General features: G+C 42.9%; 1 protein-coding gene across 1 annotated transcript in view; it reads left to right on the forward strand.

Annotated features, from left to right (window-relative positions):
* Window positions 1–15,283, forward strand: part of POLA1 (DNA polymerase alpha 1, catalytic subunit) — a 399,534-nt gene that overhangs the window by 127,494 nt on the left and 256,757 nt on the right. Inside the window, exons 27-28 of the mRNA XM_054974131.1 lie at window positions 6,564–6,596; window positions 7,276–7,368. Coding sequence (XP_054830106.1) covers window positions 6,564–6,596; window positions 7,276–7,368 — 126 coding nt within the window. The remainder of the gene's footprint in view (window positions 1–6,563; window positions 6,597–7,275; window positions 7,369–15,283) is intronic.

Below are 15,283 nucleotides of genomic sequence, written 5' to 3' on the forward strand. Positions count from 1 at the left end.
TAGGGACTTCCTGTTCATCCAGTATAGAGTGTAAAAAAGCATTGCTGACACTTGAAAGCGTATAAAGCATTGGAAGAGAAACAAGTTAACCTGAGATGGTATAACTGATGTTATTTCCAGTGATTGTGTTGTTGGAGTGAATGTGGGGACATTGAGTTGGCATTGAGGTTTATTGCAGGCCCTGGTCCCAGAGTCCGTATCATGTTAGGAAGTACATTATTGTGAATGAGAGATCGTTTAGGGTTTGGGGAGGGGTGTCTGTCTATGTTTGCTTTCCAATCCTTTGTGACAGTCACAGATGGATAGTTACTGTAATTTTATAAAGAAATATATCACAGGTTGATCATATTTACAATTGAAAGAATCCTGACTAATAACTAGCAATGCCATGCAGCATCTACTGGACATTACAGAGGTAGAACTATTTTATCTTGCCTTCTTGTTTTTATCTTTTATTGTAGCTTTTAAATGTTGTTACCTGCTCTGAGCCCACTTGTGGGAAGATTATAAATCTATTAATAAAATAAATAAAAAATAAATAGTCCTGGCTTTGCAATATTGCTACATCAATTGCATCATTCTTTTTATTATGCCACAGAAATATGGGGGTGATAGATGGAGGGAAGTGAGATTTTGTGTGAGTGTGGGAGAGTGGAGCATGTTAGATCCCCCCCCATTGGTTTGAAAAAGATATGTCCACAGAAACAGTTGCTGGATGCCAAAGGGTTCACTAGAGCCTGTAAAGTTGAAGGTGTAGTTTCAGTCATCTGCTTGACTTGGTGCACTTCTCTATTGGGGGCTAGTTTGGTACTTTCTGGAAGGCGTGTAAGTTCTGGGAGACTTCTGCCTAATCCTTGGCCATTATGGAGGAGGTTAGCTAGTGTTTGGAGACTGTAAGAAACTGCATAGGGTGAAAATGAAGGTCTTACAAGATGCGAAGGAAAGAGGTGGCTTGCAACTGCCCAACATAAGACTGTATCATGAGGCAGTATGTCTTGTATGGTTGAAAGACTGGATAACTTTAAAAAAACGTAAGTTACTGGCCCTGGAGAGACACAAAAAATATTTGGATGGCATGCATACATGTGGTATGACAAAGTAAAAGCGGACTCTTTGTTTTTGCACCACTACATTCGGAGAAGCCTCTTCATGGTCTGGAAAAAATACAACTTGTATATGGAAGATGGAATTCCTTCATGGGTGGTTCCGTATGAAGTAATAGATCCGAGAACTGTTGACAATGAGCAGCAATGTCTAACTTACAAGGAGATTACACAAATACAATATTCAAAACTGAGAATAAAGACAGAAGAAGAATTGTCTCCTTGTTATGGATGGTTCCGTAATCTGTACAGACAGATTAGAGACCTTTATAATGCGGACTGCCAGAGAGGAGGAATAAGATTGGAAAATTCGGAGTTAGAGGAAGTGTTATTACAGGAAGGCAGGAAAGAAATATCCAAGATTTACAAATTACTTTTAAAATGGTTTACGGTGGATGAAACAGTAAAAGTCCAGATGGTGAAGTGGGCAATAAATTTTCATAAAGAAATAACAATGGAAGCATGGGAATACCTATGGAACAATACAGTGAAGATTTCAACCTGTACGAACATTAAAGAGAATGTGTACAAAATGATTTACAGATGGTATTTAACACCAAAGAAAATTGCGTTAGGAAATACCAATATGTCAGACAAGTGCTGGAAATGTAAAAAACATGAAGGATCATTATATCATATGTGGTGGACATGTGAAGTAGCTAAACAGTACTGGGGAGAAATAATTGAAGTAATAAATGAGATTTTACAAATACAAATAAGAACCCAGAACTGTTGCTACTGAACTTGGGAATGGAGACAGTTCCAATGCAGCACAGAACATTGTTATTTTACATGACAGCAGCGGCAAGACTTTTGTATGCGCAGAAATGGAAGACACAAGAAATACCAACTGTAGAAGACTGGATTTACAAATTGCTGTACATGGCAGAAATGGACAAAATGACAAGGAAACTTAAAGATCTTGACCTAGGACAATATATTGTTGATTGGGGGAAACTGAAACAATTTTTCGAAAAAAAGTGGGATGTAAAAGGAGAACTGTGGCAGTTTGAAAATTTTTAAAGAATAGTGTTGTAATGACAAGAGAGAAGGGATCTTACCATTTAGGGGGAATGTAATTATAATCTAAGCTTATATAATATTTAAGGGGATTTTACATTGAGTATAGGGGATAATGAGAAGGGGTAAACAGATATCTCAATGAGGTATACTATATATGATATATGACATAAAACAATGGGTTAGTAGATCAGACTCTACATATAAAATAATATGTGGTTGTGTTGTGTGGTGATGTGTGCTATGCTACATTGGTGGCATAGCATACAACATATATATAATATATTATTGTGATATATACTATATTGATAGTGTATTTGATGGAGTATATGCTTAAAAGAAAAGAAATAGAATACGTTTAAAGTAAGAGATAGGGCGATCCTTGCTATATATTATATTATATTAGTATGTTATATTGAGTTGAGATATACTATATTGATAGTAGGTTTGATAGAGGTTATGTAAAAAATAAGAATGTGCTTAGAATAAGAGATATTGAATTAAAGTTGGTAGGGAAATATAAATGAAGTAGATTTAAGTAATAAGAAGGGTTAGGGGTTGGAAAGCTGTTGGAAGTCAATAGGGAGGGGGAGGAAAAGGGTGGGGGATAGAGCAGGGGGTAAAATGGGATTATTTTTGTCAAATTTGCAAAATTTTCTTTGTTTTACCACTCACTAATAAAAATTTTATTTAAAAAAAGGAACTGTATAGGGTGAAGAAATTAAAATTGTATCCATATAAAATGTGGGTGTTTTGAGTGAAGTTGATCTAGGAGTAGGTGTTCAGCTTACACAAACAGTTTTGCATCCACCCTGAAGGAGAAACTCACAGTTTGGATGTGCTCTTACATTCCTTGCTGACCCTGAATTCCAGGTGACAGTATCATCAACTTTAGGTTAGTTTTCTAGCTACAGCATTTTCTGAAGGTCTAGCCATAGATACGCACCCCACGATTATATCCAGATTGGATTATAATGTGCTGCATGTGGTGCTGCCTTTGAACTCAGTTTGGATACCTAGGCTACCCCACATGTCTCTATGGGTCCTTATTTCCTCCATTATAATAAAGACCAGTGAATTCTCTTGCATGTGAACTTTCTCCTGCAATAGGATTGCGGAGACTGTGGATGGAAAATGAAGAGTTCATGTCCCTTAGTTTCAACACCATCTAAATATCTTTTTGTAAGATAGTGTTTGTGTATATATACATTAAAAAATTGATTAGTTTTTTAAGAGGACTTGAATTTCAGTGATATTGATTGTGTCATAATATAAGAAAAGGTTTGTTCCTGAAAAAAATATTTTTAAATGGAATGCATGGAAGGTCCAATCTTTGGTAGGGATATGTGATCTGGGTCCAGGAACCAGAAAAAAAGACAGATTTATGCAGATTCAGCATAATCCGGCTATGCCAGTTCTCCCTCTGAGGCGGAAGACATCTTTGAGTGTTTCCCACCATCCTATTGGGGTGGCAGGAAGTAGAATTTCTTCCTCTTCCTCTAGTAGGTGGGACCACCCTCTCTGTCCTCAGTTCTTTCCTGTCTCTGGGGAGAGCAGTTCTATACTAGGCTAGCTCTGCTACCTACATCCTTTTCTCTGAATTTTAGTCTCTTTATTCTTCCTAGCTCTTGCTATACTTTCAGTGCTTAGATCTTTACTACCTTTCCTACTTTCCTATTTTCTGTGCTCCTTTCTTCCCTCACCTGCTTCCCCAGGAGGGGAATGGAAAAAGGAGCCATGGAGCCTAGGGAGTCTTTGGACTCCGAAGACAGCTTTATGGAGCCAACAGCGGGTTGTTTGTTCCCTGGGAACCGTCCTACCGATGGTGGGAACAAACCTGGCCGGCACCAGCAATCCCCCGAGGCTTGCGCGGCCCCCTGGCAAGGGGCGATCTCGGACCGAGCCTAAGCCCCCCAAATGGCCCTGTCTCGCTAGCTGGACCGATTTGGCATCCCCACCCAGAGTGGCTGTCTCTGACAGGGTGGAAATTGAACGGAAACGACTTGCCCTGGTGGGCTATCAACCACAGATAATTAAGACTATGTTAGCAGCCAGAAAAGATTCAACAACCAGAATCTACAACACCACCTGGAAGGCTTTCGCACGGTGGTGCAGACCCAAGAATCTGGACCCTTTGGAGCCATCTCTGAAAAACATCTTAGGGTTCCTTTAAGAGGGCCTTGACAGAGGACTGAAACCGGCAACCTTAAAGAAACAGATAGCGGCGGTAAGCACAGTTATACCAACTGTAGGGACTGAGTCGCTCTCACTGCACCCTCATATACGCCGGTTCCTCAGGGGGGCGATGCTATTGAGCCCTCCACCACTGCACCGGTTTCCGACGTGGCGCATACATCTAGTGCTAAAAGCCCTTATGAAAGCTCCCTTCGAGCCAATAAAAGACATTCCAATAAAATGGCTAAAACTAAAGACTATATTTCTGATAGCGATCACGTCAGCTCGTTGGGTATCAGAACCAGGGGCTCTGTCCATACGATCGGACCTGTGTATTTTTCACAGAGAGAAAGTTGTCCTGAGAACAGATCCGACCTTCTTGCCCAAGGCATATTCAAAATTTCATCATTCTCAAGAGATCAATTTGCCATCATTTTGCCCTAATCCTAGACACACCAAGGAACGTGAGTGGCATAATTTAGATGTGAGGAGAACTTTAAAAACATATCTGATGCGAACAGAACAAATCAGACAAATGGATTCTCTTTTTGTTAATGTTACTCCTCCCAGGCTGGGTCAACAGATGTCTCCGGCAGCTATTGCCCACAGTGTCAAGTCCTGTATCAAGGAAGCATACAGAGTCCTTAAGTTGACCATTCCTGAAGGAGTCCCGGCACACTCGGTCAGAAGCGCGGCGGCTAATACCGCTCTTTGAAAAGACGCTTCATTAGAAGAGATTTGTAAAGCCGCCACCTGGTCTTCGTCTTCTTCCTTCATTAAACAGACTATCGTCTGCATACCTACTCTTCGGCCGATGCAGCCTTTAGAAGATGGGTACTACAGCATGTAGTGGAAGATGAAGATCTTGTCCCGCCCAGGAAATAGTGCACTGCTTTGGGAGCACCCAAAGATGTCTTCCACCTCAGAGGGAGAACAGACCTTTGGACACTTACCGTGAAGGGTCCTTCTCCTCTGAGGAAAGGAGGACATCTTGCCCTCCCAAGATCTTCAAGAGACTACTCGAACGTTTCAGAGCTGTTAGATCTCTCCCAGTATCTGCTTCTTGTCTTCTTCTCTATGTTCCTAGCTTTTTTCCTTATCTGTTATGTCCTTACTTTGTTTTTAGGGAGTTAGTTAAGTATTGTTACTGGTGGTTTTTACTGGTTGAATTTCAAGGAGAACATACACTGCTGAAGGGAGTCACCCAAACTGAGGACAGAGAGGGTGGTCCCACCTACTAGAGGAAGAGGAAGAAATTCTACTTTGTGCCTCCCTGATAGGATGGTGGGAAACACCCAAAGATGTCTTCCTTTCCTCAGAGGAGAAGGACCCTTCACGGTAAGTGTCCAAAGGTCCGTTTCCCTGGGTGAATTCTGGATTGGATCTGGGCAGGAGGACTTGCTGGGCCAGATTATCTGGCTGTAGGTAGCTACCACAGGCAAAGGCGGTGCAGCAGTGCGGTGAGAGGGTAGTGGTGGCAGGAGAGCAGCATGAGGCTGGTGGGGCAAGGGAGGAGGCAGCAGGCAGAGTTAATTCCCATCCCATTCTTCCTTCTCCTGAGCTCCAAAAGAACCACTTCAAGCCACTGCTGCTTGGCCGCCTTTTAAACTCTTCGGCTCAGCAAGACTCACCACCACCACCACCCTTTGCTTCAGTAAAGGGATACTCTGTGGGATTCTCTGATTTGGCATTGCGATTATCTAGTTCAATGACAATCAGTTTGCAAGGAAGTTCTGTAGAACCAGAGACTCCCAAGCATGGGGGGGGGGGTTGAAGGCTTGGAAATGTTGGGGGAGATTTATTGGACAGTCAGGAGTAGGTTCCCTGCAATTTTTGTGGGGATTGCTTAAAAATGCTCCCCTCCAGCCCCCTTGACATTATTCTCCATAGGGAATACTGGCTGGTTAAATCCAGGATTCTCTAACTCCGATCAGAGAATCTGACCTGGATGTCAGGGATCCTGGATTTTTTTTTTAAATCCCTGAAACCTGGATCTGGATTACCCAGATTGGGGTGTGTGTGTGCACACACTTCTTTTCTTTGGTATTCACTGACTTTGTAAGCTGTTGGATGATCATTTGTGATCCATTACATAAGCATATGAGTGAGGGTATTTTTTTCTGGTCTAATGCTTTTACAGTTTGTAATCATTTATACCGCACATAAATACTCTGGTCAAATACTCCGGAACCTTGTTATCTGATGCAGTATGTTTGCTTATAGTAACTTGTAATGCGATATAATTAAAATCTTTTCTTTCTCCAGATTTTGATGCATACTAAGGAGATGGTACAGAAGGTAATAATGAGCATTTTCATTGTACTGCAACCTTTAAATAGCACACCTAGTGAATTTTTTTTATTCTAGGAAATTGTAACCCAAACAAAACTGAAATCACTTCTCAGGATGCCTAGTTTACTAAAGTAATCCCTTCTAATGGACTGTAGCTTTCCCCTTTTTGGTAAAGCAAATATGATCTAATCCTGGCTTGAAGCCTACTTTTGAGTGTTTTAGGCAAATTAGTAACAGTGTTAATTAGAGTTTAGTCATGGGCCAATAACTGTGTGTTCTAATGTCTTTGTTGAGACTGATTTCCCCCCCAGCATCTCTTATTGTATTATTTTGAAGACTTGGAATATAATATTGCCTTTTTCACAATATATCACTCTATTCCTCCACTTGATTACTGGTTATATTGGTTAGAGGATCTTTCCTCAAACCTTTCCTCTCTTCCTTCATCAAGAAAATCATTATTTACTTTCTCTGCTTTTTATCAAAGGTAGCATCTTAGTTTTTTGATGGGAAAGTCAAGTTTTGGGACTCAAACTCTTTTCTTTGTGGTCTGGGCTTTTATCTATGTCAAAGACAAATTGGAACTGAATTAAAAACTACTAAAATTTTGGAAAAGAATTGGTTGTAGACTTGGAAAGTTTGTCTTGTAGCTCTAATTTGTACATAATTTTTGTTCTTTAACTAGATGAATCTGGAAGTAATTTATGGTGATACTGACTCAATCATGATAAACACAAACATTACCAACCTGGATGATGTGTTTAAATTGGGGAATAAGGTAAAGCCCTTTTAAGTTCTTGTCATAGTTTCTGTATATTGTTTTAGATGTATATTATTGATAATCTGTTATTTAAGTACAGAACTGTGTACTTGTTAGTACCTGCAAGATTCTTGGTAACTGTCTTGATGTTGAATTTGTTCATTATGCTGCTGCGTTCTAAAATTATTTTGCATGAACTTTTCTCAAAGCATTGATCAGTCCAGTCTTCTGTCCATATCTAGAAGTCTTCCCCCACCATTCATCTCTATTTCTGAATAGCTTTCAGTATATCTTCCATAGCGTTGACTTCCAAAGTATGGTCTCTGTTAATTTCTTCCCACAAGGATATCTTAATACAGGCTTTTTCAAGACATAATGTTGTTTAGTTATAAATGTGATAATTTAATTACTTTGTAATGTAATGACACTCAGGAAAGACAAGCCATGAGTCCAGAGGACTCTTAAGAAGTAACATTTTTTGAATGAAAAGTTTGCCCCTTCCAGCTGAGAAATGCACCCCTATTGAACAATGTGCTCTAGAGGATTGCATGATGAATCTTCTTTCCCTAGAGACAGGTATATGGAGGCTTCCCCTTGTGCATTGTGTGTTTTCAATCTATATTTACCTTTTTAACTTGGTAAGCATCTTGATTTTTTCAGTCTTCCTGCCCTTAGCTGGGAAGGGCTATAAATTCCTCAGAAATGCTTCATAAGATTATGAGAGTGAGGCACTCTTCCCTTCAGGCATCATGTCATTTGACAAACAGTCATAGAGAAGCTCCAGGAAGTGCTGGAGAGAATTATCTGATAGTTATCGGATGAGGTGCTTTTTGGACCACTGATGGCAGTTCGTATCCTTCAGATGCTTTCAGGACACATGAATATGTCCTAGTCATATTTTTCTGAAGTGCTCATTTTATGAGGTCATAAATATTTATCTCCCAAAATACCCCCTCAAACCTCTGAAAAAATATTTTGCCTCTACTGAGTAGAAGAGCAGAAGTGTAGTTCAGAGAGGCAATAGAAGGTTCACCACGAGCGGCCCTGCTCCTGTTCATAAACATCTCTCTGGGCCTCAAGTACCAACGCTGTACCAGGGCATCCCCGTGTTTCTGTCCTAAGATATATCTGATGCATTTTTATAACCTGGGGTCCACGTACTTGAAGGACCATCTCTCCTGATGTATACTTCAAGCCAGTTAAAGTCAGCAGAATGTCACCTTGTAGTGGTTCCTTTGTTACATAGGTCTGCTTGTCTTCTGTTTGGTCTTTGGTCTTTTCTATGATGATCACCACTTCTTGGAATGCTAGAGGAAGTATAAAGAGTGTTTTATCTGACAAGTTTCAGGAAGGTTTGTATAGCAATAGTATTCCTGCAGCTTTTGGTGTGCAAAATCTGCTTGCTATGTAACTTGTCTGTTGTTGAACTATCTTCTGGTCCTTGGGGACTTGCATGATATTTTAGAATTCTGAGGAGGAATTGTGAGTTTGCATAGACGTAAGGCCTAAAGAAAATGCAAATTAGTGAGGTCATTTGAGGTGTAATTTGGGTTCTAGAGTTAAGTGTATTGAAATGTATTTTTAAATTGATTTTAGGTTTTGTTGATTTTAATTATGATTTCTTTATTTTTGATTCTGGTATATATTCCTCTAGGATCCCTAGAGGAAAACACAAATATTCCAGAGGGAAACAATGAAGTAGGATTTATGGCAATAAAGATATCACAGGCGTCATTCTTCCTCCATTTATAGGTGGGGGGGATTGTGGGGGGACGATATATAAACCAGTTTGGGTTTGTGACCTTTCAAAGTCTAAATTAGAGCTGAGGCTTCTCAGTTTATAACCTTAGTTGGGAGTAATCCTACTCTAGGTCTGACAGAAAGGAATGTGGGACTTGTGCTTATAGATCTGGACAACCTGTATTTCCATCTATCACCTTCTGATTATACCAAGGTAATCTAGGAAGTAATGCAAGAAATCAATGAGGAACTAAAACACAAAAACGATCTTGGAAGCTTCTCCTGCACCCTCAGTTGTGCTCTTTGGAAGAGGAAATTATGACTTGAAATCATACTCCTTGGAGAGACAGAAGCAGTAGGCAACACATACACTGGGGTGTGGAAGCCAGTACTGAAAGACTTGGGGGGTGGGGGAGAAGACCCAGGAGCAAATATGGAGACTTGAAGAGTGGTGCATTGAAATTTCAACTCCAGAAAGTGGTACCAAGAGCCCATGGTGCAGGAAGGGGGCAGCCAACTGTATTAGATACAGTTTGAAGTTATTTGAAAGTAAATTATCTCTGAAGTGGTTGACAGTAACATGGGGTAGAAATCTCCTTTTATGTTCAAGGGCAGATTGGGAGGCAAAAAAGGCCCTTCAAAAAAGGGTCCAGCTCCACAGCTTGATGGCAGGGGAAGAGAAGGAGCAGGCTTACCACAGCTCCCACTGCCTTATGCTGATGGGGGAGCCTTGTGGTGGCAACTTACGTCTATCTTGCAGCAGTGGTAGCTCTTGTGTGCTTGGCTCATGGTGAGAGCTGGCAGTGTTGGGATGCAAAGCAGTGGGCTGTGAAATGGGGAGCACCATCTCATGGTGTCATGTGGCTCCCACCCATCTCATCCCACCCACCCACGGCCCTAATGAGGCCATCCCACCTTGGGTTGGGATGGCCCCAATAGGAGTGGACAGTCCCCCAGGCCGTTGGCCCATTGGGCTTTCCCCAGTAGTGTTAATGGCCACATGGGACTGCGCATGCACAGGCCTGCCAATACGGAGATTCTTTTAGCTAAAAACTATTAGAGGGCACCCTTGCCACTGCGCATGCGTGGCCATTTTCCCGCCGAAACGGCCACTAAAGAGGCGGGACGCCCCCAGATACCCTCAGTTCCTCTTTTGCCGCCGTCTCAGGAGATTGATTCTAGCTTTTTTTCTTCATGGATAAGTAGCTTTTTCTCTTCTTTTGTCTTGGTTGTGTAAGTTACTAAGATGTCAGAAAAGGCCCTGTTGCTCAGCATCCAACGTGAAAATGACCCGGATGGATGGCCACTCGCATTGCTTGTTGTGCTTGGGCAAGACTCATAACACCCAGTCTTGCAAGCATTGCCAAAGTTTCACCCCGAAGGCCAGGGCTGAAAGAACGGGACACTTAAAGGCATCACTTTGGCAAAGGGCCATGGAAGCTGCGGAGGCTCCGGCAAAGGCACAAACACCTGCCTCATCTGGCACCCCAGGAGCGTCAGATTCGAACCCCGTGTTGATGTCGAGACCGCCGTCGACTCTGTGCTTGACCACAGGCTCTAAGACTCCTCAGAGCCGATCGTCACCGGCTCCTTGAATATAGGGTCCGGCGCACATGGAACTGAGCACCTCTTGGATTCGAACACCTGTACCTAAGAGGTCTACTCCTTCAGATCTGAATCGATTTGGCTCTAAAACTCCTTGGAGTCAACCGCCCTTTGCTACAATCGAAGGTCGTGCCCCTTCGCTGCCGGATCTAACAAGCTCGAAGACTCCTCAGAGTTGAACAGCTTCGATGTCTGAGCAGGCAGTACCTCAATGACCCGTGTCGGATCCAAGATCACCGCCAAGATCTGATCCGACTATTAAGAAGCGCCATTCAAAGAAGCATAAGGTGACCTTGGAAGCCCCTGTGTTGGACCCTCCATACCTACAGGCTCTGCCTCTGAGAGTGAACTACCTAGAAAGAAACAGAGGAAGTCCAAACATCTCTCCTTGGATCGACATGCTTCACCATCCCCTAAAGATGGATGGGTTGAGGAGGATGTCATTATATTGGACCGACCTCCTATGCTGTCTGGGCACCCTGGATCCCCATTAGCGAGACCCAGATCCTGTCCTCAACTCACCCCTCGGTGGAGGAGGGTGAAATCCCTCACAGGAGACCACACTCTTGCCCCTCTAGAGAGGAACATTTTTACACCTATGCTGAGGAGCGCTGGCGTTACGGAGAGTCATCCCCGTACGGTTTGGACACTGGAAGATCCTTTTTCACTAACGTTCTCTCCAGAGACCGTTCTTCTACACCCCTGAGGAGGCAGCGCTCATTCTCAAGTCCTAGAATGGCTTATCAGCTGCCCAACAGAGAACATGAGATGGACCCCCACATGGGTGATAGCCCCAGTCCTCCTTCCGATCTATCACCCGATGAAGCTGTGAGTATGACTGAAGAGGTGTCTCCCACCGATGACTTTCAGGCCTACATTGAGCAGTTCCTAAGGATGGCTAGGGCTCTGGAAATTGACGTCTCCTCTACTGAGCCCAAGTCAAAGGATAAAATCTTATGGCACGTTTACTTGGGTTCATCAACTAATGTGGCTTTTCTGATTATAGAAGGGTTCATGGAAATGATGAACGCCTTGAACCTGAAGCCAGCTTCTATACCAGCAACCACCAGAAAGGCTGAAAGACTTTACAGAACTAAAGATGAGGCTTGCCCATATCTTTCTCTCCATCCTTGCTTGTCACCAAGGAAATGCAGTCCTGCCAGAGGCAGGGACCTCATTCAATGCCCTCTGACAAAGAGGGGAAGAAATTAAACTCTCTAGGTAGGAAGGTCTACTCCTCAGCAGCCTTGAATGTAAAGATTGCCAATTATTCGGCAATGGTGGCTGCCTATTAACTGTTCCTGTGGAACAAGGCGGCAGCTTTTATTTCCAAGCTACCCGAAAGACCAGAGGCCCTTCTTGAAGGTCATACAAGAAAAGGTGGTCCGACTAGCTTGACACCAGATAAACACTAGTCGCAATGTTGCTGACACGTCAACTAGAACACTCCTCTCAGCAATAGTCCTGAGGAGACATGCTTGGCTTCGGTCAACAGCACTGCCAGCCAAAACCAGAAACAAAGTAGAGGATCTTTCCTTTGAAGGGAAAACTCTATTTTCTGAGAAAACTGATGAATATTTGTCTCAAAAACGCAAGGTAGTTTACTGCCTGTTCGTATGGAGTTTTGCCTCAAAGTCAACCATACTCTGGAAGTCCTCAATACAGACCCTATTTCAAGGGACGGTCTCAATGCTTCCACCCATACCTAGGGTACGAATACACCACCCAGTGGCCCTACCAAAGTTCCCAGAGCTCCTTCTCTAGGAGGAAGCAGAAAAACAGACAGAAGCAGGGGTTGCAGCACCAGCATCCTAAGGACCAACCTAAAAGTCTGAAACAATTCTATTACAGAGTCTGGACTCCATATTTGGGGACCAGTTACATAATTTTTATACTGCTTGGTGTAATATGACATTGGACACTTGGGTCCTTAACATTGTTCATTATGGTTATAAAATTGAGTTTATGTGTTACCTTCCTTTGGGACTTCCTGTTTTCTCTGACTCGATAGCTTGCTCTGGGTTGCAGACAGATCTAGAAGCTTTATTGCAGAAAGGGGCTATTCAGCAGGTGACTGGTTAGGATGCACAGCTGGGCTTCTATTCCAGACTTTGTGGTGGAAAAGAAAGACGGGGGTCTTAGGCCTATTTTGGATCTGCGTGACCTGAATAAAGTAATTTCTGTATGCAGATTCCGTCTGACCACTCTACAAACGATCATGACATTCGTTTCTCCAAATTTGTAGTTTGCAGTCCTTGACCTTAAAGACGCCTATTTTCACATCTCCTATCTACGACAATCACAGAAAAATTTTGAGGTTCACCCATGACAGAAATGTCTATCAATATCAAGTGTTACCTTTTGGTCTTTGGACTGCACCATGTGTTTTCACGAAATGTGTGGCAGTAGTTTGCTTATTTGTTGCATTTACCCTTACCTGGACGATTGGCTCACCACCAGCCATTCTGCTGAGGATGTAGCCAGTAAGGTCCACTTGACGCATCATACATGCCTAGATTTAGGACTGTTTGTGAACCAAAAAAAGTCCACGTTGACACCATCCAAAGAGATTCAGTTTATAGGTGCAGTGTTCAATGGTATTTGAAATAAGGTCTTTTTGCCTGTCGAAAGAGTATAGAAGATAAAAGGGCTGGTGAGGAAGTTTAACAAGTGTAGGTTCCAATCTGCAAAGGACATTCAAACCTTACCAGGCTTCATGGCCCCTACCACAGCTGTGGTTCTATTAACAAGACTAAGGATGCGATCCTTACAGTTGTGGTTCCTCTCAGTTTTTCATGACGAACAAGATTCACAACATGAGACTGAATGTCTCTAGAGCAGTTATTAGGTCTCTGCAATGGTAGTTAGAGGAGTCTAACCTTCTCAAGGGCATACAATTTGGACAAACTAAACCTGACATAACAATTACAACAGACGCCTCCAACCTCGGATGGGGGGCTCATTGTAATGGTTCGTATGCCCATGGGACATGGGAAGACACTGAGAGGGATTTTCACATCAACCTTTTGGAATTGAAAGCGGTACTTTATGCCTTGGTCTCCTTTGCAGATGCGGTGACCGGGAAGTCCATCTTGATCCTCATGGACAATTCGACCACCATGTTTTATATAAACAAGCAAGGGGGCACCGCATCCGGGGTCCTTTGCAGAGGAGCCATAAAAATTTGGAATTGGGCAGTAGACCATGAAGCTTGGCTTCAGGCTTTGCATATCCCTGGGAAGACAATGTGTTAGCAAATCACCTCAGCAGGTTGAGAGGAGACTCCCACGAGTCTTCTCTGAAAGACTGTTACTTATATCCCATCATCACAGAGAGAGGTCTCCCAGAAGTAGATTTATTTGCCTCAGTGGAAAATCGAAAAACCAAGCTTTATTGTTCAAGAGATGGTATAGATCACGGGTCTTTAGGAGACGCATTCCAGCTCCACTGGTTGGGTCATTTTTATTACCTGTTCCTGCCCATCCCGTTGCTAACCAGGGTCGTGAGCAAGCTGCAGTCAGACAAGATGACAGCTATCATGATAGCTCTCTTCTTGCCCAGGCAACCCTGGTTTCACGAGCTAATGAGGTTACAGACCCAGGTCCATCACTTATCAAAGGAACTGGATCTCTTATCCTGGAGAAGGGCTCTCCATCACAACATCTACAGACTCAACCTGACAGCTTGGTTAGTGGTTCAGGAGGCAGTTTCTCGAAGGAGGTAGCGGATGTCCTGCTGAATGCTAGATATTTGTCAATGCGACAGTCCTACAGCCTGAAATGGGATAAATTTAGTGCTTGGGGTCAGGTTATATTAGAATGTTTGTTTAGGCTCAAACAGAGGGGATTGTCTAATTCCTCAGTTAAGGTTTATTTGGCAGCCCTTTTGGCCTTTCATCCCCCCATTGATAATAAAACTTTTTTTCTCATTATACTTCTAAGTTGTTTTTGAGAGGTTTGAATAACTTGTTCCCACCAGTTACCGCAGTGGTTACACAATGGTCCTTACCTCTGGTTCTAACCAAACTAATGGCAAAGCCATTTGAACCACTGGCTACTTGCCATTTAAGGCTGCTTTCAATGAAGGTTGCCCTTCTTGTAGCTGTCACTTCAGCTAGATGTGTAGGTGAGCTAGCCACCTTGAGTGTTGATCCTCCCTTTTTGAGAATCCAACCGGACAAAGGTGGAATTCCTTCCCAAGGTCATATCCAGGTTTCATGTTTGCCGAGAAATCATCCTGCCAGTGGCTTTTTTTTGCAATCAAACCACTGAGGCAGAGAGGGCCTTGCACATCTTGGATGTGCGTAGGGCAATCCTGTTTTATTTAGATCGTATGAAGCCTTTTAGGTCGGATGCACAGCTTTTTGTTTGTTTCTCTGGCCTGATGAAGGGGAGGAAGGCTAGTTCGCAAACCATAGCTAGATTGGTGGTGCAGGTAAGAATGCTGACTTACCTTGCCCTTTGGAAGTCCACGCTCATTCCACCAGGATGCAAGCATCATCTGTTGCATTGATGAAAGGTGTCTCACTTCATGATATCTGCAAGGCTGCGATGTGGTCCTCCTCCCAACATGTTCGTCAAACATTATG

This window comes from Eublepharis macularius, chromosome 3 (assembly GCF_028583425.1).
Source record: "Eublepharis macularius isolate TG4126 chromosome 3, MPM_Emac_v1.0, whole genome shotgun sequence".
Classification (NCBI taxonomy): domain Eukaryota; kingdom Metazoa; phylum Chordata; class Lepidosauria; order Squamata; family Eublepharidae; genus Eublepharis; species Eublepharis macularius.